The sequence below is a fragment of the Lissotriton helveticus genome, chromosome 2_2 (genome assembly GCF_964261635.1).
Source record: "Lissotriton helveticus chromosome 2_2, aLisHel1.1, whole genome shotgun sequence".
Lineage (NCBI taxonomy): Eukaryota > Metazoa > Chordata > Amphibia > Caudata > Salamandridae > Lissotriton > Lissotriton helveticus.
The window spans coordinates 143,865,337-143,889,974 of record NC_136060.1 but is presented as its reverse complement, the minus strand read 5'-3'; the positions used below and the strand labels follow the sequence as shown (position 1 = coordinate 143,889,974).

General features: G+C 46.2%; 1 protein-coding gene across 3 annotated transcripts in view; it reads right to left on the bottom strand.

Annotated features, from left to right (window-relative positions):
- Positions 1-24,638, bottom strand: part of CORIN (corin, serine peptidase) — a 1,859,037-nt gene that overhangs the window by 402,837 nt on the left and 1,431,562 nt on the right. For all 3 annotated transcript variants that reach the window (XM_078678226.1, XM_078678228.1, XM_078678227.1), the window contains exon 11: positions 20,738-20,969. In XM_078678226.1, the coding sequence (XP_078534352.1) occupies positions 20,738-20,969 (232 nt within the window). The remainder of the gene's footprint in view (positions 1-20,737; positions 20,970-24,638) is intronic.

The following is a 24,638-nucleotide window of genomic DNA, read 5'->3' as shown; positions in this document are numbered from 1 at the left end:
GTGACGTCAGCACTCCAGTGCTCAGAGTCAGTAAACCAGCACTAAATCTATCAAAATGTGGTGGCAAAAAGAGGCGATGGTCCTTCAAAAGGACATTTCCTCACAATGTACAGGACCAGGAGAAAATCTACAGACCACGGGTGCAATCTGAGCTCTGAAAGGTGCAGTGTGAGCAGAGGTAAGTGGTATATGCAGAAAAGTTAAAAACAAATATGAATTCAGTGTGTGTGTGTTTGAATGTGTGTCAAAGAGGGTGTATGAGTGGACCTGATTTCTGTGTCCCTCAACCTTGCAGGATCGCAGTTTGCACTGATCTGACCACTTTAACAAGACTCCCTTGCTATCCGGTGGCACAATCCTCTCGACATACTGAGTACATTTCAAAATAAATAATGGTGATAATTCTAGTGAAATGTGTGCATCAAAGACTCGATGGTGCCCAACCCTGGCATACTTCTAGCCAAGGCTTATTGGCACGATGCTAGCCCGGGCAGTATGGCCTAATGCGAGCTTTCAGGTCATGATTCCTACCCGTACCAGAGTGTTTTTTTTATTAATGTGAGGCATATGGACATATAGATTTGCCCTCAATGAATCCATATTTGTGGTCAAATTACATATATAGACATACAACCCAGGCCATCAGCCTTCCCAGTCCGTATATGAGCCCACAAATCACATTAAACCAACACAAAGTGATGGGTAGAGGGCTTACACAATTCTTAGTCACTGACAATCACTCTGGCTGCATTCCAGACCATATTAGTTTTGCCCACTGCTTCACTCCAGGACGAACAACCATATGCATTGCAAATCAGTCTTGGCCCTGCTCCAGTGGGAACAGTCCAGCCTGCACTGCCATGCCACGTCCCATGTAAACAGGAACACGAGCGACCTTAGATCGATTTAAGCCATATTGGGCTTTGATTGTATGGTACAACTTGGATTCTATGACACTATAACACTCAATACATGCCCTCCCTGGTTTCACGCATAGAAGGCTTTGAAAATCAGGTGGCAACTGCTGCCTCCAAGTAATAAAAGGGGTATTTGGTGGGCCACTGGCAGGGGTGGGGTGGAAGCAGGGATTTTACCATATTATAATAGACAGCAGAGAAGTAACTGCCTAAAACTTGGTGGAGGTGGGCCAATGTTTATTATCATACTTTATGCCACATAGGACTAATGTAGACAGACCCATGATGGCCAGACAAATATTAGATTTTCAATGTAACCACGGTTTATTTAATTTACATATAATGCATGTGGCTACTCTGACAGTCTTGCATGGACCGATGTTGTGATGTTGGACACCACTGTTTTAAACTAGCGTTCACTACTCTAATGGGCTTTCATCAAGGTTTTCTTTTTTTGTAATTACAACTATCTGTATGCACCATTTTTCTAACCCGAACAAGCAGCAAACCAGTGAGAGAAATATATGCATATGTCATTATTAAAGGTAGAAGTGTGTAGTCAGGGAACCAGAATAGGCACCTGTCTCCCATTATTTGACTTTAGAACCTTTAACAAGCTTTTAGACTGAAAGCCAACATTTCTGTCTCTAAGTTCGGAGAGGCTGACTATAAAAGCATTGTTCTATGTGGAAGCGTTGCTGTTTATTTGCACACAACTAAACATTAAGAATGTTATGCATAGGATTAGATCCGGATAGAAGTTTAGGGGAAGAAAAACATTTACGAGGAAAGGTGAATGCTTTCAAAACGCCCAACGTACCTAAATAATAGTACATGTTCCGCACATTTTATTACCCATTATTTTTTAATAGTTAATTATTGAAAAAGATGGCAAGAGTTTTCATGTACAGGAAGGACTAAAACTTCTTTTAAAGCAATTACTTTATACACCTGTTAGTAATTGGGTTTCTATTTGGCAGAGGTATGCACCCTGACCAAGCAGGAACCTCAATTCCAGCCAGGGTAAGTCAATTGCACACTTTAACTTAACCTGTGCTCACCCTCTGGTAGCTTGGCACAGAGCAGTCAGGCTTAACTTAAGAGGTAATGTGTAAATTATTTGAGCAATAATTCAAACAGTAACATAGTCCACCACAAAAAGACTCCACACCTGTTTAGAAATCCAATAAATAGAAGTCAAGATATGATTTTTTTTAAGAATAAACTGCTCTGTAGAGCTTAGAAACAAACAGCGCTAACATGGGTTATCTGGTCGCACTTGACTGAGTCAAATCCAAACGTTCAGGGCACCCGCCATGGTGCGGGGGTCAAATACATGGACCAGCCTTGGACCGCTGAACAGTACCTTGGATGCGTCGACGTCGAGGGCGATGCGGGGAGCAAAGGAGGCGATGTGTCATCGTCAATCCCTCATATATAGGCGATGCATCAGTTCCAAGGTGTGCATCATCGAGAATTTGTCAGAAACTGGAGATGATGCGTCGTGCAGTTGGTGATGCGGAGTCTGGAGTCAGTGCAGCAGCAGCGATGTGTCGGCGTCAATGGAAATGCACGAGTTCCGATCGGCGCAATGTCGTCAATGCATGGGTTTATAAAGATGCAGCACTTTAAACTCACTTCACTTAGGTTCTGGGGTGTAGAGATGTAGGTCCAGTCATTCTCAATCCCAGGCAAGAGGGCAGCCGGCCAACAGAACAAAGCAGTTCAGCAAAAGTGGCAGTCGCTCCAGCAGCACAGCAGTCTTTCTTCCTGGTAGAATTTTCCCAGTTCCAGAAGTGTTCTGAGTTGGAGGTGTCAGTGGTCCAACACTGAGCTGGGCCTTGAAAGTGGGGGAACTTCAAAGCGATGCATTTCAAGTGCACAAGTAATTTCTTTCCTGTCCTGGCTCCAGACTCACTACAGTGGTGTATGCAACCCTTTATGTGGGGACACAGCCCTTTCAGGTGTAAGTGATAGCTCCTCCATCCCATTCTGCCCAGGACAACCCATAAGGATGCGTATGTCCACTTAGTAACACCTATCCTTCTTTTGTGTGTGGCGAGGGATTGCACAAATCCAGCTGACACCCATCCCAGAGGCGTATTCCAGAGACAGGCAGAAGGCACCAAATGGTTACAGTAAGAAAATGCCATCTTTCTAAAAAGTGGTATTGTTAGAAATGGGGGTCTCTAGTTGGCAGGGGTAGGTACCACTGTCCAAATAGGGACCCTTGCTTCTAGTCAGGGTAAGGAGCAAACCCTCTGAGATAACCCCTGCTCACCCTCTAGGTAGCTTGGCACGAGCAGTCTAGGCTAACCAGAGGCAATGTGTACAGTATGTGTACCAACACTCACAGTAACACAGTGAAAACACCACAAACTGACTCCACAACAGTTTAGAAAAATAAAGGTATTTAATCTAAACTACACAAGACCAAAACGACAAAAATCCAACATACACAGTTCAAGAATATGGTTTCAAAAGAGTTCTTAAGGTTTGCGATAAAATTCTTCAGGTTGCGATAAAATAATCCACAGATGCGTGAAAAGTTCACAGTTGCGTCACGTTTACTCACAGTACCTTTTTGTCGTGACAAAGTTCCAAAAGCAGAAGCTGGGGCGGTGGAAAACAAGCGATGCGTTGCTCCTGAGACCCTGGGGAGGCGTTTGCGACAGCCCCGCTGTAGCAGCGGGCGTGTTGCGATGAATCCGGTCTGTATGGGGAGGAAGGCCACTTGTATGGATTCCGGTGCGGAGGTTCCGTAGGAAGTTTGTTCTCGCAAAAGGCATGATGCGACGATCTTGGAGTTGCGACAATCTCCGGGGCGATGATGCGCGGACCAGCGGGGATCTTCTCTCTCGCAGCTCCTCGACGCGATGGTTTCTGCGACGACACTCGCAGTGACGTGATGCGGTCCGCAAGCAAGCGGTGCGGCGATCTCACCCAGCGACGACAGGCTCTGCGACGACACTCGCAGCGATGTTAGACTTTCCCGCACCGGTCTGGTGCGTCCCGCAAACGAAGGGTGCGACGGCTCTGCGACGATCTCGGCCTTCGTAGCGGCGGGAATTTCCTCACACTGTCGGGGATGCGCTCCGCAGCGAGCGATGCAATACTTTTCAATTGCAAAAGTCTCTCAAGCTTAGTTTCAAGCTTCCCAGCACAGGTACAACTTCCAGAGGCCCCACAACTGGATCAAGCACTCTAGGAAGGACAGAACTCTCTCAGCAGAGTTCAGGGAAGCTGGGGGTGAAGTCCTTTTGTTCCTGGGACTTCAGAACAGGGAGCCAGCTCTTCTCAGGCCCTTGGAGATTCCTTCAAGACAGTGGACACAGCACAACAGCAAAGTCCTTCCCTTCTCCTTGGCAGCAAAGCAACAGTAGGTCAGTCCAGCAGAGCTACAGCAGGACAGTCTTCCTTCTTCAGTTTCAGCTTTCTCCTTGGCAGAGGTTCCTTCTTGATTCCAGGATGATCTAATTTTCTGTTGTCAGGGGTCCTGTACTTATACCCCTAAAAGTCTTTGTTCTCTTCGTGCAAGTGGGCCCTGAGCCCGGTCTGAACCAGTTCTGGGTGTTTCTTGAGCACTTTGTTTTCCTGGCTTCTCCTTTCCTTTCAGAGTGAGGGGCAGGGTCGTCAGTCGCCCAGCAGGAGGTGGAGCCAGCATTGTGGAAGGCAGGCAAAGCCCTATTCAGGCCCAGGTGCTAACTCCTCCCACCACTCAAGTTGCAAACGCAGTCATTCAGCCAAGGGCTGACTCAGCCAGCCTCCTGGGGAATCCCCAGCCCCTGTCACTCTCAAACCAGACAGTCAATACACAAACAGGCCAAGGCACACAGAAGGGTCAGACAAGAGAACAGCAACTTTCTAAAAGTGCTGTTCTCAAACACAGGATTTAAAAACACCCTTTCCTAAAAGATGTGTTATTAAATTCTGAGTCCAGGGATACTAGACTCTTATGTCCTATCTTGTTCCTATGAGAAGAAATGCTGGTAGCCACTGTAGCCATGTTTATCTATGGAGCAATATAGCCTTACAATAGTGAAAAACGAAAATGGCTGCCTTTCACTACCAGAGCATGTCACCTGCACCAGTACATGCTCTACATTTCACATACACTGCACCCTGCCCAGGGGGGTTACCTTGGGCCTTCCATAGGGGTGACTAATGTGCACAAAAAAGGAGGGGTTAGGCCTGGTCAGTGGGGACACTGACCAGGAGGACATGGCAGTTTAAGACTGCACACAGGCACTCCGGTGGCAGGCCTGAGACACCATTTTAGGGCTACTCATGTGGGTGGCACAATAAGTGCTGCAGGCCCACTAGTAGCATTTGTCATCACCTGCCCTGGCACACCCAGTGCACTTTACTAGGGACTTCATGGTGATACAAATATGCCAATCAGGTACATCCAATCAAAATATCAATTTACCTAGGGAGCACTTACACTCTGGCACTGATCAGCAGTGGCAGAGTGTCCAAAGCATCTAAACCAGCAAAAACGAAATCCAGCACAGCATCAAAAATACAGAAGGTAGAGGCAAAAACATAGGGGGAAGCCACGCCAAAAATGCCAGGTCTAACAGGTATTTTTAGAACTGCAATTTAAAATCAAACTACACCATAGGTTGTGTTTTTAAATTGTGATTCCAGGGGCACCAAATTTGGGGTCCCATCGCTTCCTGATTGGAAATTCCACATATAAAATGTCTTAAGGAAATTCCAATGTTATCCTAAGGGAGAGCTAGGCCTTGCAGTAGTGAAAACGAGTTTAAGAGTACTTCACTACCAGGACATGTAAAACTTAAAAGTACATGTCCTACTTTTTAAATATACTGCACCCAGACAATGGGCTGTCCACGGCATACTTTAGGGGTGATCTATATGTAAAGAAAAGAACGATTTGGGCCTGGCAAGTAGATTAACTTGCCAGATCGGCATGGCAGTTAAAGAATGCACGCACAGGCTCTGCAGCGGCAGGCCCTAGGCAAATGTAGTGCACCTTACTTGGGACTTCCAGGTAAATTAAATAGGCCAATTGTGGATAAGCCAATGTTACCATGTTTTAAGTATAAAACACATGCACTTTAGCACTGGTTAGCAGTAGTAAGGTTCTAAACAACAAGGAGCCTAAGGGGGATAGGACAGGGATTTATACAGGCCGCCCCCCACTCACTACTTCAAAAACTCTCATATGCCTGTCCCTATATATTATGGGGTTGAGGACCCCTATTTATTTGGTAGATTTGTTTAACTCAACAGAGGGTATGTTACAGCCTTCTGTCTGTTAGTGCTAATGACAGTCACACTTTAGAAAAATAGCTGGTAATCTGAAACATGTTGGTTGTTTTTAATCAGAACGGGCATACAGCATAGAATAAAGTTGCAGTGGCTAGTATAGCTCAGCTCTTTTTATGGTGGTGGGACCAGATCTCGCACACAGGAGGTCGGGCGTACCGCTATTGGGTCACTTACACGTATAACAATTAGAGGTTTTTCTTTTGCACAGCCTTTACCCCTGTTCAGTTCCAGGTTGGCAGTCGCTGATGATGAGAACGTGAGGATCCAGGCGAGTACCAGTCTGCCATATCCTCCCCCGGGTGTTGCTCCCGTGAGGCGCTGCCAACCTCCCCTCCCCTTTTTTCACTAGAGAAGGATAGAGTGAGATGTAAGATTAACACATGGATTGCATGCATACACATACCTTGTTTTTAGATTACCAGCTATTTTTCTAAAGTGTGACTGTCATTAGCACTAACAGACACAAGGCTGTAACATACCCTCTGTTGAGTTAAACAAATCTACCAAATAACTAGGGGTCCTCAACCCCATAATATATAGGGACAGGCATATGAGAGTTTTTGTAGCAGTAGTAAGGTGCCAAGCTTCCTAAAGCCAGCAAATGCAAAGCCAGCAAAAACATTAAAAACAGGAGGTCTGAAAAAAAAGTCAGGGGAAACCATGCCAAGGATGCCAGTCAAATACCATGTAACACTAATGTTTTCAAAATGGACACATAGAAAACAATAATCTCTTGGATCCTCACCAATCAGGCTTCAGAAAAGGAAACTGCTATTTTGAATATAGTAGATGACCTACACAAATCCCTGGATACTGACAAATTCTGCCTGCTCATACTCCTAGACCTATCAGGGGTATTCGACACAGGCGACCACAAGCTCCTCCTGGACTCCCTCCACTGGTTCACATCCTTCCTACAAAGCCGCTTTCAACAAATACAAATAAGCAATCAGACCTCCGAGGTAACAGCATCTACCTGGGGTGTTCTTCAAGGCTCTGTCCTCTCGCCCACGCTGTTCAATATCTGCATAGAACCCCTCACCGTCATCCTCAACCAAGCAAACATCCCCTTCCATCTATAATCTATACGCAGACAACACCCAACTCTATATGGAACTCTCCTCCTCAGACTAATTACACTGACTAAACGCTACCCTCAAAGAAGTCCAACACTGGCTATCTCGCAATCACCTACAACTCAACCAAGATAAGACCACAATTCTCCTCTTATCAAAGACTGAGCAGTCCCCCCAGATGCTAGAATGAATAAAATCCATAGAAGCTCTCAACTGCAACTGAACAGTAGCTGATTCCGTCAAATCTCTACTGCCAACTGATCTCAAATCTACCACACAAGAGCTGATGCTATGTAGATTGGAGTACGGAAACACCACCCTCACAGGCTCTGTCAAAGTCAACATCACACCCTCAGAAACACTCTCAATGCAGCAGCGAGAATGGTCACAGGAATCAAAAAATACGACCATATCACCCTTGTACTGAAAGATCCGAAATGGCTCCCAACTGAAGCTCGCTGCTGCTTCGAAGCCGGCTGTCTTACTCACAAAGCCCTTTACACTGGAAGACCTTCCTACCTGAACTCAAAGCTCAAGAAGGCAATTCAACCTACCCTTAGAAACTCAAACACCTTACTCCTCATTCCACGCAAAGCTGGCAAACAACAAACACTGGCACGCTCTTTCTCAAGCAACCCTCCAAAAATATGTGACTCCGTACCAGTCCAGATCAGGACGAACCCCTCCTTCCGTAGCTTTAATAAACAACTAAAGGATTTCCTCCTCAACCAGCATCTCAATTAGAGGGTCCTCTACCACCAACACAACAGGTTCTCTTCCCCCACTCTACCTATACCACTTCCCTGGTATTCCTCTTTCCACATGCCCAATCACAGGCTTGATCTGATCTCAGTTGCCCTGTTTATACTTGTTTTTTTTCTTTTGTGATGGGAAGATTTACTGATGTAAGGTGCTCTGATACCGTCAACTCTAGCCAGCGCTCTAGAAAACTCTTAAATAAATACATTAAAATAAATATGGAATTCTCCTCCTCAGACTAATTATAAGAAAGCTGGCCTTCTTAGTGCACTCTTGGCACATTTCGCAATATGATTGGTACTGCCATAAATTGTAATTTTTTCTTTTACAATGATCAGATATGTTTGGTAGAATATGTTCTATTTTATTTTCACTTTAGTGTGGAGTGCTAATTTACTAAAAGGTGTCACAAGTTGCACATACACCATGTTTAAGTGCTAGCATGCCCTAGAAGGCCCTGCGAATAAGCAACAACATTTATATACAAACTCATCTTTTTGCTTATTAGGGTATCAAACATCAGATTACTGTCAAAATTCTGTTAGGACAAGATAGAAGACTAGGAAAGAGAAGAAGGATGTAAAACTGATAGGATGAGGACTGCTGGAAGAGGAAGCTAAAGTTGAACACATCACAGTGAGGTAAATTGAAGTCAGGCATGAGAGAGAAAGAGAGGGGGAGAACACATCGGAGAAGCATGAAGAAAGGTTGGTAGAAGTGAAGGTAAAGGGTAAAAGAGAAGGTAGCTCAACTAGTTCAGTGATGACCATAAATCGCATGGCTGCAAGTATTCCTATTGTAAAGAGACATATCCTCTGAGAAAAATTGGCTATCCTGTCAGCAAATTATTATTAAAGAAATGGAAGAGGTCGCCAACCTAATGTTGAAGACTTTTTTTATAACCTTCATTTATCTTTTGGAACAAAAACACAGCAGGTGATGATCAGAGCTGACAGATGAAACATGTGGTGGAGCTCATATGTACCAATAAGACCATCACAATTTTGGCACTGCAGATAGCACTTGTCGAAAAATCTGTCAGCATGTTAATGGGCTTATCAGTCCAATATCCCCTCAGCCGTGCTCTTGCTCCCATCCGACACACTCTTCCCAATTGCATGCGTGTCAGGATTCAAGAACACATTACATAAAGTCCTGAGATCTTCCTTCAGTTTAGCATCCCTACGACTGGCTGTCATGTGCGCTTCCTCTGCCAGGGACCACTCACGTACATCTCTGACCCACACATCCACTTCTGGGGTACGCTACCACATCCATGTTACTGCGACCCTACGTTTTGCCAACACTAGGAGTAATTGCAGGAGTTTATATTTTATTTTATGCTTTTTGTGTTTCCTAATGTGTTCCAGTATGCAGTGCTGTGGCGTCATCTCCACTCATAGTCCTGTTCCCTCCCACCCCAACTCCACCAACCTAGCCCAGAATTGGTGTACCCCAGGACACCCCCAGGCTAAATGCAAGAAGTCTGCCGCCATTCTGCCGCACCGAGGACATCTTCTATGCAGTCCATGTCAATAGGGTGCAATCTTACTGGTGCCATGTTCGTGTGGTGTAAGTTGTTATAGTGCATACCAGGATACCGTATGTGTAAGTGAACAATCTACTCTCCACATCTGGTCATCCAAAGGCTCTGGCATGTCCGCGTCCCAGGCTGCCCGAGCCATGGATGAGTAACCCGTTGAGCCGACTCATGGCATCATAGGGAAGAGAGATGAGTCTACACCGAGCTCCACAAGTGTGCAGTATGTCTAGCATATGTGTCATCTGCGGAATGGCAGGGTATGTGGGTCACGTTACCTTAATCAAGTCCAAAAGTCCAGCATAATGTAGATAGTGGCCCGAACCAGCTTAAAATCTGTACAGGTCTGCTCATAGGTAATGAAGGATTTGCCCGGGTACAAGTCTAGCATGACTTCTCAGCTGCCCTCCCTCCACACCCGGAACAATATATTGTCCATCATTGTGCTCACTGGGGCGAGAATCCATACAGTAAGTTCCCCATTAAATGGCGCCCGCTTCAGGATGTACTCCACAAATATCTGCCAGATTCTTGCAGTAGGGCTGGTCACCTGGGGTTCCTGTTCCCACCATCAATGCCGCTGGGAGCCTGCCTGACTGGACTCGCTCCCTCAGGAGCCTTTTCTCCCAGTTGTCGCCATCATCCAGCCACCGGGCAGCATGCTGCAGGCGTGCTGCATAGTAATATAGGTCCACCCTGGGGACTTCTAGCCCCCTTCTCAAGCCCCAGTCTTAACATGCTCCAAGCCGACTTTTCCGACGACCAGCCCAATTTATTTACACCAGAACAGAGTTCAATTGCCGGAACACTCACGCTGAATTAGGGCACAACACATTTTTGGAGAATGTATAGGCAATGTGGGGTGGCAGGATGTTCCATAAGAGCACTGACCACTCCAGAGCTTTGACCACTCTGACCACATTAAGCTGTAGGAAATAAGAATCTTCAAGTGCCACCTGTATACACAGATATCTAAAATGCCACATTTCCTAGCATAATCCAATAGTTGTTAAGTCAGCCAGCGGGAAGAGCAAGGACTTGAACCTGCTAGGGTGCAGCCCAGAACAGTCGCCAAAGTCCTCCAAGAGCTGCAGTAGCCTAGGTACAGCCTCTAGAGGCGAGGCAATATAGAAAAGCGCATCATCTGCATACAATGACACCACGTGCAGCATCCACCCCGTCTGGTGCCCCTCCGGCCCAGGCCTCTCCGAGCCCAGACCGCCTAGGTTCAATTGCTATGGCAAAGAGTAGCGGCGACATGGACAGCTCTCTCATGTTAAGTTAAAAAAGTTTTTTTCCCCTTTTGGGAGATCAAGTGATCTCAAATTCAGACAGTCACCTCATTCAGTCAATTACTCTCACTCAATTCAAAACTATCATCTTATTATAAACTTTAATGGCGATCGTTTAGACGCACGAGAAGCACGCCGGGAATATCTGCCTGGCAATCAAACAAGCCACGAGCGTTAGATACCCGGGTGCAACGAGATTACTACATAACAAAGGTCTCCTCTAACAGTACAGGGAGGAGAAAACATATCGGCAGACATAGAACATATGGGATGACCAAGGTTAAAATATAAGACAAGAGCCTTAAGGAGCAGAACGAGGACACTGAAATCCAGTATTGAAATACATCCCGTTCCAAGCAAAACATCCCGCCATAAACCAATCGTTGAATTTTAACAGGGACGCGGGAGATCTGAATTTATCAAAAAAACGACCCCAAATAGGACGAAGTCCGGATCAATCTTAACCACCCAGATGCATTTGCATAGGTGAAATACTGACTGTGGAGAAAGTTATACACACTGTCCTGAGGAAGGAGGCTATAATCACCACAAGCTTCCGAAACGTGTCGACGCATTATACAAGGGTTAAATTTGGAGTTGTCAACTAAGAATTGGGTATAAGGAAAATACTTCTCCCCTAGGTTGTCAACAGAGTGTCCAAATTAACAAATACCAACGACAAAGTGCATTGTCTTGTCCTATATTTCTCCCACTCCACTTTAGGTGATTTTAAATGTTTTGTGTCAGGTTTTAATGATATTGTATATGGATTCATGTATTTTTATTGAAAATAAAAGTGTATATTTTTACAAATTAGGTTTTTTCTTTTGTTGAGTATTTCCCAAACAATAAGATGATAGTTTTGAATTGAGTGAGAGTAATTGACTGAATGAGGTGACTGTCTGAATTTGAGATCACTTGATCTCCCAAAAGGGGAAAAAAACCTTTTTTAACTTAACGGTATATTGGAGCTCTATTTCCCTTTGGGTTACATTGAGCCCCTCTCTTTGGTTTAAATACAGCTCTCTCATGTGCCACACTCCAACGTCCACATTTCAGAACAGCTCTGGCCACAGAAACTCGAGCACATGGCTCGGTGTATAGTAACTTGACCCAGCAGCGAAACCGCGGTCCACATCCCATCACCTTCAATACTTCCTGCAGATATTCCCAATCTACAGTATCAATGGTTTTTTCGAGGTCTATGGACACCAGGGCCTGCTCATCATCCCTATGGTGTACCTCAGACAGGATATGACTTAACCGCCTTATCTTCATACCAGTGTTACAACCGGGTATAAACCCGCATTGGTCCTCAAGGATCAAATGGGCCATGTGTGGTGCCAAGCAATTCACTAGCACCTCGCATAGTATTTGTACGTCTGAGTCGATCATGGGAAGCAGGCAATATGCCACTAGGTCCAGACTGTCGCCTCCCGGCTTTAAAAGCATACATATCTCCCCTTCCTGTGTAGTTGGGAGTAAAATTCCCTTCACATACGCCTCCCTGCAAACTTGAAATAGGGTCTGCGCCAATTGTTCTGAGTATGCCTGACAAAATTCAGAAGGAACTCATTAGCTCCAGGTGCTTTAGCACTGGGCAACTCCCGCAACGCTTCTCAGACTTCCTTGACTGACAGCTGTGCATTCAGGTCCTTCAGCCTCAGCAGTGGGAGGCACATAAGCACCAATCCCTACAGGAACGGTGCATAGTGATCCGCCCGGAATGCTGGGTCAGCCTCGTACACCTTCAGTAGGTACTGCTTGAATACCTCTAAACTCCAGCTCTAGTGTGTGCCCTGCTCCCTGCCGGGTCATGCAAGACGGTCGTCAGTGGGGAAATCTGCTTCCCTCTGTAAAATCCAGGTCAAAAGATGCCCAGATGTATCCCTCTCCACGTGAAGCTGCTGGCAGTATCAATGGAGCATATATTTATCCAGCCTATCCCATAAGTCACAAATCTGTGCAAATTTGCCTGCAAATGGGTAAGTGCAATCCCCTGACTGAAACTTCTCTAGGGCGCCCTCCCCCTCTCTCAACTACTGCTGCAATTGGCGGCAGACTCCACATGTTAATCCCATACCAACTCCTCGCAACACCTTCTTCATTGCTTTCCACTCTGTGCTTCGCTGAAAATCCCCTCCCAATGGAGTGTCATATACTCAGCACGTGGTCATCCAGTATATCGCATGGCAATCTCCTCCTCCGGGGGCCCCAGCATGGGAGCGTTCCAATGCACCGCAGACCTCACCGGGGCGTGATCTGACAGGAACCTGGTATGCGTGTTATGCGTGGGCAAACAGCATGTAAAGAATTTTTGGGTTGGGTGCCTCTCTTGATACACATCCCGAAGGCCTAACTCCGTCATCACTTCCCAAATTTGTATGTCATCTGTGGTTTCGTACCCCATCTATGTAGGTAACTGTCCAGGTCAGGGTCAGCACGCAATTGAAGTCCCCCATCCACACTAGTAGTGCATCCAGTTCTAGAGCTATTATGTCTTGCACAGATTGGAAAGTTTGGAGCGTATTTTTTCACTATGGCACGGCCATCTAGAGTGTCTTGCAGAAACACATATCGACCATGGACATCAGTCTCTATAGATGTAACAGTGAATGGCGTCCTAGGGGCCTCCCACAGTAGTGTACCCCTGGCATATGTAGAATAGAATGAGTGAAACGCGTGACCCCGCCACTTCTTTGCCACCTTGGCAGCCTGTGTCATCTTGGTGCGTTTCCTGTAGACAGGCAATTGTGATGTGATGCCGTTTAAGGAAGAAAATCACTCTGTAATGCTTTGTGCATGTGCCCAAACGTTTGACATTCAAACTAAGTGTAACATGTCATTTGCATGCCTCTCTCACACCTCTGTTGATCGTTATCCATCTCCACCTGCTGCACTCCCCCCAGGACCCACAACGTCAGTGATAAAACTACCCATCCCCCTCCCACGGACAATGAACGTGTAACTGGGTAATCGTTAACTCTTTGCATGCATCGGCCGGGCCGGAGCCGTCCGACGCAAAAGTGCTCATGTGCGTCGGAAGGCTCCCACGCCCACTCGTCCGACGACATGGCCCAGGAAATCCCTCTAGTGCGAGCAAGAGAGGGATTTCCTTTCCCTCTAAACAGCTTTGAGAGCTGGGGATGAGCTTCCCCAGCTCATGAGGCTGTTCACTTTGTTTCATTGAAATGACGATCTGTATGCACGTCGCACTGATGTCATTTCAGTGAAACCGAAACTGAAATGAGCCGTTAGGCATTTCAGTTTCACTTTCTACTTGCTCATGGGGCTATCTCAGCCCCCTGAGCACATAGAAAGACATGAGAGATATTATTGGAAACAAAATAATCTCCCCTTTCCAATGGTACCACTCCCTAATGGATCCCTGCGTGGGGATCACCTCATGAGGGCTATCCCTCAGCACGGATCCAACCACTGGCCACCAGGGAGGAAAGAGCGGCCGCTTGGGCAAGGGCCTTTGCTCCCCCCCAATTTGTTTGTTGCATATTCAGTCTTTCTGCCCTCCCTGGGGGGCAGATAGGGGCAATAGCCCCTAATCAAGCGCACTAGGCACCATGGATTTATTTTTAGAGCACCTTTAGGGGTGGGGGCTGCCTGAGATCGGCATGACGATGACCCCACCCCCACAAAATTCCCCAGTCTTTCTGCACCCCCAGAGGCAGATGGGGGCAATAGCCATCAATCCACCCCCGGGAGGGCAGAAATCACACTGGGCACTAGCAATGTTTTTGTTTTTATTTATATAGGGGTGGGAGTTGCCCAAAATGGGCATGCCAATGCGCCCACCCCCAAATCATTCCACAGTCTTTCAGCCCCCCCAGAAGGCAGATGGTGGCAATAGTCCCTGATCTGCCCTTGGGGGGGCTGAAATCCAACTAGGCACCAGGGATTTCTTTTATATATGTAGGAGTGGGGGCTGCCCAAAATGGGCAAGCAAATGCCTGCACCCCCGAAAAAAAATAGCACAGCTATTCTGCCTCTTCTCAGAGGCAGATGGGGGCAATAGTCTTTGATCTGCCCCTTTTAATGTATATAAGGGTGGGGGCTGCCCAAAAGGTCAAAGTCAGAGTCAAAGTCAAAATTCCACAGTCTTTCACCACCCGAGGAGGCAGATGGAGGCAAGAGCCCCTGGGGGGGGGGGGGGTGGAAAGGGGGGGGGGACGGTGCAGAAAGCCCACTAGGTACCAGGAATTGGTTTTTTTTATACATAGGGGTGGAGGCTGCCCAAAATGGGCAAGCAAATGCCTGCACCCCCGAAAAAAAATAGCACAGCTATTCTGCCTCTTCTCAGAGGCAGATGGGGGCAATAGTCTTTGATCTGCCCCTTTTAATGTATATAAGGGTGGGGGCTGCCCAAAAGGTCAAAGTCAGAGTCAAAGTCAAAATTCCACAGTCTTTCACCACCCGAGGAGGCAGATGGAGGCAAGAGCCCCTGGGGGGGGGGATGGAAAGGGGGGGGGACGGTGCAGAAAGCCCACTAGGTACCAGGAATTGGGTTTTTTTATACATAGGGGTGGAGGCTGCCCAAAATGGGCATGCAGATGCCCCCACTCCCCCAAAAATCTGCAGGAGTCTTTCTGCCACCCCCGGGAGGTCCCTTATTTGCCCCCCAGGCGGAAAGCCCACTAGACTCCAGGTACTTTGTTTTTTTATATGTAGGAGTGGGTGCTGCCAAGTATGGGCGTGCCAATGCCCAGACCCCCCTCAAAAAATTGTGACAGTCTTTCTGTCACCCCACCCCCGGAGATAGATGGGGCAATAGCGCTTTATCTGCCTCTCCCGGGGGGGGGGGGGGCAGAAAGCCCACTAGGCACCAGGGATTTTGTTTTTTTATACGTAGGGTTGGGGGCTGCCGAGCATGGGCATGCTAATGCCCCCACCCCCCCAAAAATCTTTCTGCCCCCCCCCGAGGACAGATCAGGGTAATAGCCCCTTATCTAACCCCCTGCCCTCCCTGGGAAGGCAGAAAACATACTAGGCACCAGGCTTGCCAGTGAGAAAGGGTCTGGATGGCTAAGTGTATTCAGTTTAAGGCTCTGTGCATGCCCAAGATTTTCTCTGGGTGCCCCCATCTTATCCAATCGGCTGGCTCCATACCTCCCTCCACGGTACTTGCACTCTGCTGATCATAATTTAGCCTCTGTGCCACGTGTTAGAAAAACAAGAACGGGTGGGCGTCCTTTTGCGCTAAAGCCCTTGCCTCTGGAATGCCCCCCCTCTTCCTTTTTTTAGGCAAATCCAGAACCACTTGTCCTTTAGGAAATTGCTGAAGTCCTGGTTGTTTACCATCTAAATTTTCTGCTGGGCCTCTGTTATGTTTGCTGTATCTTTAAGAGACTTCTTGCTGATTACATCATTATTAGAATGATGACATTCCAATTGCTGAGAATTCAGTTACTGTTACTTTGGCTGGTTGATGGTTGTACATTAAAGCTACTCTACAACTTCTACAGAATTGAGTGCTTTTATCACCCTCCTCCATTTCTCATTGTCTCTCTTTCACAGTTGTGTTTTTTTTTAATGAAAGTAGCGCTGGGACGCCTCGTCGCTGAGGTAGCCATGTGCTTTACAAATAATATAACATCATATACAAATCACATACCATGTAGCTCTTGAATCATGAACATAGCAAGAAACATCTGTTATCTGTCAATAGCGCCTCTGAGTGAACCTGTGCTCTACAAATATGCCTCTTATATGTACCTATGTGGATTTTTTTTTAATATTGCATCATGAGATGTCTCTCTTTAAAAGGAATGTAAATGTTGCCGCCAGCCTCCTTATGCTGACTGCGGTTCAGTTGAGCTCCTCGCTGTAAATTCCCGATTTGGATACAGGTTTCGACGCTTTCTCCTGTCGGCGCTCTGTACACTGTGCAGGAAGGAAATGGATGTGGCTAGAACCCTTGTCCCTATAACGAAGCTCCCACTAGCCCACCTTGGTAGTTTACAGGAGTTGGGCCCGCCGGTGACATTATGACTTGGCCTGCATTTTCTAATGTGCTTTTATATCACTGAAGTTATTGTTTGAGATTGGTAATGGGAACCAAGAATTGATATTATAAGTGGCTGTAAAAGCAGAGTGACAGGAGATGTTCTGTCTGCAATTCTGAATTCAAATGACTTATTATCTGCACCTTCTAAAGAAAATTGATATTGGGTGCCTCGTGTCACTAATAAATCCAGACTCCATCTGCTGGTCATATTTTAAATGAGACACGCGTCTAAGATGTGAAATCTCAGCCTAGCCTTGCAAAGTGTGCTTCGCAAGTTTATCACACAGAAGATTGCATTAGCTGACTTTAAAGTGGAATATGTGGGAAGAAACGACTGAGGAGCAATGGCCTGTCTGCTTTACTCTGTACAATCCGTCAGTGAGACTGAATAGGGTCGTGCTTTAAACCTCAAAGGCGGAGGCAGAGCTCACAGGCACGGGTCCACTATACCAGTGGGCTGTGGTTATTGCACTTTGAACGGGGTTACATGCTCCTTCACAAGTTTACACGTTTATTTTCAAAGGATATACTAGACAACTGGACTTAGACATGAAATCAAGCAGAAAACCTCTTTGGTTTGGTCATATCTTTGATTTACAAAAAATGAAAAGTCCTTCCTCCTAATATATATGTACAATAATTAGTCTTTAAGAATAAATAGAGAAAGTCACGTGGGGAGTGATCTTTAGAGAAGAGAATCGACCACCACTATATTGTGTGCTACCATTATTCGTGTGCCGGGCCTGTAGCTAAAAGAATAACGCTACATTTTGGTGACAAGGACACTTGGTCAAACACAACTTCTACATTGCGACATCTTGAAGGCGCTTCTACCTAGTCAGGTGGAGCTGGACGTGCTGGCACCGCAGAGGTGCAAATGGGCAGCGTAAGGCCTCTGCCTGTGAAAAACAAAACACTCGGGTGAGCGGCAAAGCTTTGTGGAGACCACTTGCTGCCACAGTTGGAGCATGACACTACATTCCAGTGATGAGGAACCAGGAGCGGCTCCTCCATTACAGTGGAGCGCCGCCCCACTAAAACGCCCCCAGAAACGGAAAATAAAATGGTAATAAATTTAATTCATTACCATTTTATTTTTTGTCACCCTTTCCCGAACCGAGTGTCAGGACGGGGTGGGGGCTGCTAAGTGGGAGCATGAAGGAGTGGTGGGCAAAGGTCTGCATGTGCACTGTTTAAAGTGCACATGTCCCTTTGACCAGCCATCTTGTGACAGCCAGACAGACATGCGCACTTTAAACCTCTAAACCCAGCTGTCCTAAATCAACTGGGAAGAGAGCAAATCCAGACCTCCAGTGCCCTCAGAATCGCCGACAGAGACTGTTCCCTCCAATCCTAACGCTTCTCTCATGCTGGTTAAAAGCATGAGAGCAGAGCCAGGATTGGTTAAGAGAGTTGGCTGAGGACCTGACCTCACACAGAAGAAGGAGGATCAGAGTGAGGGGGATGGATACTGCTTGGTAAGTAATTTCCTTTTTTTTAATGCAATTTCCCTGCCCCCCCCTACTTCTAGTAGTTGCCAGTCGCCACTGATGACGACACATGGTCAAACCCAACCTCATTGCGTGGTTGGGTGGAGTCAGTTGTATTGGCACTGCAGAGACGCAAATGGGCAGGGCTGAGACCTCTGCTCTTGAGAAGCATGACACCCCAGGTGAATGGTGAAACTTCTGAGTACTGTTTGGAGGCCACCCACCACAGCACTGGGAGCTCAACCACTGAGGTGGCATGCACAACCTATCTTTTACTTTGGTGTCAAAGTATATCCATCAGAACATAGCACTACAGATGGCCAAGACACTCAAGTTTTTCCCATTGCCCTGTTGCCAAGGAAAGTACTGTTGAAATTGCTATCATACCGGCGATCATTTGCCATAGCAGGCCCACCTTCAGTGCAGGTTCAGAAGTGGAAACTGTGCCTGGACATGTATTTCGCCTGCGACAAAGGTAGAAGAAACCGCAGACGCCTACTGCTCCTTCAACTAGCAGGGACAGATATTTATAAGTTGTCTCAGAATCTTCTGGAGATGGGTCCTCCTCAGACCTACACCACCTATGCAGTTGCGCTTAGTTCCCCCTTCAAGCCTATGGCCATCCTGGATTATGACAGCCAAGTTTACAAAACCCAGAATAATCTATTGATGACTTCTACGCATGGTTCAAAGAGCTTTCCAGCACCTGTACTGTAAGACAAAAACAAGGAGATCTAAGACCAATCATGCAAGCATGTGCTTCAGCGAATCTGAGGGAGAAGATATTACATGAACCAGGGAAACCATTACAAGACATCCTTAAACTTGAGCGATCCAAAGAACTCTTGAAAGCTAAAGCCTTCCATATGGAATCAGTGTTGATTAAGCCCATCAAGAGGGAGCCGGCAAACCAAATCATGAAAGGTGGCCTCGGAGAAAAAGAGTGAGGGGTACAGAAAGGCTAGCCACCCCTCTGCCAGCATTGCAAATGATTGTTTCCCCATCAAGAAGAATACCCTGCTTCTGGGACGCTGTGTGTTGCAAAGATCTGCAGGTTGTCTCGGACCCCGCAACCTCCCTCAAACAGGCCATGTGGGCAATTGGGAGAAGAAGACATGGGCGATGATGATGGGGAGGAGACCATATATAGTATACATGCCATAGATCAAAGCCCCAAGAAATCACGTTTAGCCCAGAGGTGCCAAGTGTTGATTGGGAAAATGCTCGTGACCGCAATTATCAATGTGATGGCCGAGCAGTTGTTTGACGAGCTAGAGAAGCAGTCAGTGCTGCAGTCCACCAAGATAAAGTTATGTGCCTATGGACATGCACCATCCTGCGATTGGTCTGAATGTTTATTGCTGATATTGACCACAAAGGCACCTTCAAATGAGCCAAAGCACATGTGACCTAAGGGGGCCAAGGAATGCTGTTGTGTTGCTAGATGGAAGAGAAACAACAACTTGTCCAGTTCCCATTTCAAATGCATACCACAGTGTTTCAAGGACTTCTAGAAGAATTTCAGAGTTTGTTCAAAGGCCTTGGGTGCCTGCCCAGGAAACAGGTGCAGCTGCATATAGATCCCACAGTCCAACCAACTGCCCTGCAACATAGACTAGTGGCATTCAACTTCTGACAGAAAGTTGAGGAAGAGCTGCAAAACCTATAGGGGGTTTTGCTTATCAGGTCTCAAAAAATCATAACAATGTCACTAGACCTGCAGGTCTAGTGACTTAAATAATATACTTGACCTAATTGTAATGCTCTTGACCCATAAACTGGATTAAAATTTTGTGATCCTGGGCAAATATTTTAATTCACTGAGAAGCCATTTTCTTCATTGACACATACGAGAACAACTTCAAACATGCAAGCTCAGCATGTCTGCTGTACAAAAAACTCTTGTTTGATTTAATATGCTAAACATTTGCTCTATATATAATAGAACTCTCACCACATATAGGATACAAATGTCCCCTGACTTGCCTCTTAGTCCATTAACAGCATTGTCATCTTTGTGGGGGCAGGAATTTTCTAAAATTATGTTCCCTTTTCACAAATACATAAAGTATGAAGTGATACATTACACTGGCCTGTCTTTTTCCAAATGTGTTGCTACACATAAATAGTTAAAGTGGATGATGCCCATTGAGGCAGACTGTGGTAAGTCCTGATATATTGTGTAACTGGTGCCTGTACAATGGTAGCACCAGGTGTGTCTTCCCGTCTCTCTCCCCCTTATTTCCTCTTTTCACACGTGGGAAGTTGATCCTGCAAATAATCATCTGCAAAACAGTGGCACAGTTCAAAGCAATGAAAAATAGAAAAAGAAACAAGCTGTGGTACCTGCAAGGGGGTATCCGTTGAGTGGTCAGAGGTTCACACTTTGGTACTAAGATGGTGCACGCAAAAAACATAAGGTATTTGTAACAGTTTGTCTGTACCAAGGCAAGAAACAGGGAGGACTCCCAGCTAATAGAGGCTTCCTTTTGTGTCCTGTGACCCAGGTAGTTTGGAAAGTTTGTGAAGTTGTAAGGCAGGTTCATGCACAGTTCCAGAGTGATTGGCTCACACTGACCTAACAGACAAAGATAAATGAAATAAATAAGTCACTTTATACATGATATGACATTCTTGGTATAATATTTCATGATACATAATAAAAAGAAGACATCTATCACCCCTTTAATTGTTTTTGTTGTTCGTTGACAGTACTTTTACTTGACACCTCATATTAAAGAGAGAGTTTCTATAGGGATACATTGCCAATATGGTTACAGCCTCTTATTGATTGATCTGCCACCGCCAAGCAAAGCCTTTTCTGTCTGTTGAGGCATCCACTGTAGGCCCACCTCATAGTGAAAAAAAACATTAAAAAAAATGCATATGCAGATGTTTACTGCTAAGAAACAAAGTGACTCAGCCTTTCATCCTAACATTCTGAAGGAGTGGAACTGCTTTACATTTTAGTTGGTGTTCATTAAGATATTAAATGAAAACACTTTCAATAAAAGTCTTATATATGACACAATATTACAATTATTTGGTCTTTGAGCTCCACAGGGAAGACGTATTCTTGAAATTCCACTATGAGCAAGAGCCACCATGGTACAGGTCTTGGGCTGTGGTGAGACAGCAAGAACATCTGTCTGCCATTACATGAGGCGCTTAGCGTTCCTTGAAAGGTTGAAAGAGCTAATCTGTTCTCTTCACTTTTCAATAGTATTGAAGCTGAGAGGAGACGGTCATCTTCTCACAAGTACTCAATGCAGTGTGTATCCGTGCAACACTATTTAAGCAGTCATAAAAATATTGGTTCATTACTCGCCCCACTAAATAGTAAGCACGGAAACAATGAATATATTGCATCAGAGGAATTAAAAAAAAAAAACTTAAACATTGATGTTCCTCGCTTGAGCTTTCTACTTGTGAACATCGGTGGAGAATCGTTAATCATCTTTTAAAGACCTTCATTTCTTGGCTGTAGACTATCTTGGCCCTTTATCTATTTTGGTTGAGCAGACTTCCGCAGAATTGTTAAAAAAGAATAATTAGTTTTCTGTGGCCCTATTGGGCTTTCAGCTAGGGTGACCAACTGGCATTGGTGCAAATTCAGGACGGTGTGTGTAAAAATTCAGGGAAAAGGGTCAAAATTCAGGAAACAAATTCAGGACAGGAGGTCAAAATTCACGACAAAACTTCAGGATATTTGGATAAGTTTTACAGACACATCAGAGGTCGCGCAATTGTATATAAGTAAGCGCAGCCATATCAAACATATTCAATCATTTGCAAACCTATCCATCATGTATCCTTCCATCTATCATTTCACTCATCCATCCCTTCATTCATCCTTTCACTCATCCATCCTTTGTCCATCCATCCATCCACCCTTTCACCCTATCCATCGGTACACTCATCCATCCACTCTTCTACCCATCCATCCATTCACTCATCCATCAAGCCATTTACCCTTTCACCCATCCAGCCATCCTTTCACTTACTCATCTATCCACCCAGTCACTCTTTCTCCCACCCATCCACCATTTCAGTCATCCATCCATCCTACCTTTCTCTCTCCATCGACCCTTTCACTTAGCAATCCTTCCTTCCATACATCCATCCACCCATCCATCTACTCATCCTCTCATGAATCCATCCATTGACCCTATCACTCATCCATCCTTTCCCTCATCCATTTATCCTTTCACTCCTTCACTCATCTATTCATCCTTTTGTCCATCTACCCTCCCTTTCACTCACTCATCCATCCTTAAATCCACCCTTTCACTCATACATCCATCCATTCACCCTTGCACTTATCAATTCATCAATCCATCCATAATTTCACTCATCCATCCACCTACTCACTCACTCATCATCCACCTTTTCACTCATCCATCCTTTCACTCATCAATCCACCCTTTTACCCACCCAGCTACCCTTCCACCCATACATCCAGCTATTTACCTTTTCTCTCTTCCATCCTTCCACTCACTCATCAATCCATCCATCCATCCATCCATCCTCTCTCATTCTCCATCTGTTCAATCTTTCATTCATCCATTCACCCTTTCATTAATTCATCCATCCATCCACCCATTCCTTCACTTACTCACCCGCCCACCTTTTCATATTAATTTTGAGCTGAGCCTTTTTGAGAAGATGCCCATCAAAAACTTCACCCTCGCTGCAGAAGCCATTCCGGGACTGGGACAGAAGTCACCCAGGGCGGAGACAGGATCCACCACAGGCGGGACAGAAGCCACCACATGGGGATACAGGAGCCATCACTGGGGGGGCAGGAGCCATCACAGGAGGGGGAACAGGATCTACCAGGGTTGGAACAGGGGTGGGCATTCAGTATTCTAGTATCATCTTGGTCTCTTTCATGGTGGGGTAGGGCTCCTCACTCCTTCCTGGACAAGACAACGAGAAGACAGGCTCTCTTTCCAAAATGTTATTTTTGCCATCCCCCACTGTGATGTACAGTACTTAAAGGAGATACTCCAAGAGAACTGATTTAACTGATTGTCCTCCATAGTTTGTTAATCAGTGTGGATGCGATTGTGCCATTTCTTTATTTTATTACATTTATTACATTTGAAGAACTGAGGTTTGTTTACAATTTAGTGACAGTAATTAAGCTCTTTGAAGAGAACCACGTGCTGCCTCGGTGTAATCAGGGCCGTGTTGGACTTGGCCCTTCTGGCAGGTTCACCCCTAAACTTTTTGCTTTTCATGGTGACCTGGTGATAGTGGTTTTTAGCTTCTGCGCACTTTCACTGTGTCCCAGTGCAAAGTGCGTGTGCACTCTGAGTGCGTGTGTGACATTGGCCTGCCCTCCCGTAGGAATGCATGGGGAATGTCTGTGTCCCTGGTAGTTCCTGATGCGTGAGGTGTGCAGGCTCGAGTTTGGTATGTGCGGATTCGTGTGCTTAAATGCTGCGCAATGATGTGTGCGGCATGATTGTGTCTAGTGTGGAAGTGCCACTTCTAGAAGTTGGCATGTTTGTGTAAATGTGTGTCTGGCTTGGGATTGGCTGGGGCTGGCTGGAGAGCCTGGCTCCATGAGTCATGATGGGTCTGCCCCGGTGGTGAGTGTTGAGATTTGCATGAGTGATGTGAGGGAGGAGTACACCTGGGACCTGAATAGGGCTTGGCTTTCCCCACACAATGCTGGCTCCGCCCCTGTGGTGCGTCTAATGACCCTAGCCTGCCTAGTGAATGGAAAGGGTGGCTGAGGAAAACAAAGTGCTCCAAAACCAGCTGCGACTGGTTTTTCCCCCACCCTGCACCCTGAGACAAAGGGATTTGGTGTATAAAAAGGGGCTGTGTCCCCTTACAAAATGTTCTCTTCCTGGACCCTTTTCCTGAGGGGGGCTGCTGCTGGGCACCAGGAGGACCGCCACTGGGGATTTACTTCCCTGCCTAGGAGGACCCTGTGAGCTGGCTCTGGGCCCAGCCTTGCCCCCCCCCACCTCCCGAAGGACTTTGTGCAGGACTTTGGGGGCACTAGCGCAGGAGAAGCGCTTTTCTTTTACTTGCTGAAGCCCTACAGCGCCTGGGAGCGCTGTATTTGCCCCCCTAGCGCCCGGAGCGGTGATCCTCCATTCCTCGAGGGATTCCCCAGCGTGGGGATCCCCCTTTGTGCCCCCAAGCGAGTGCCCACCTCGTATTTGTGCCGCTCGTGGCATAATTTAGCTAGCGGGTGGCCAGCCCGCTTTATATTTAAATTACAGAGGGA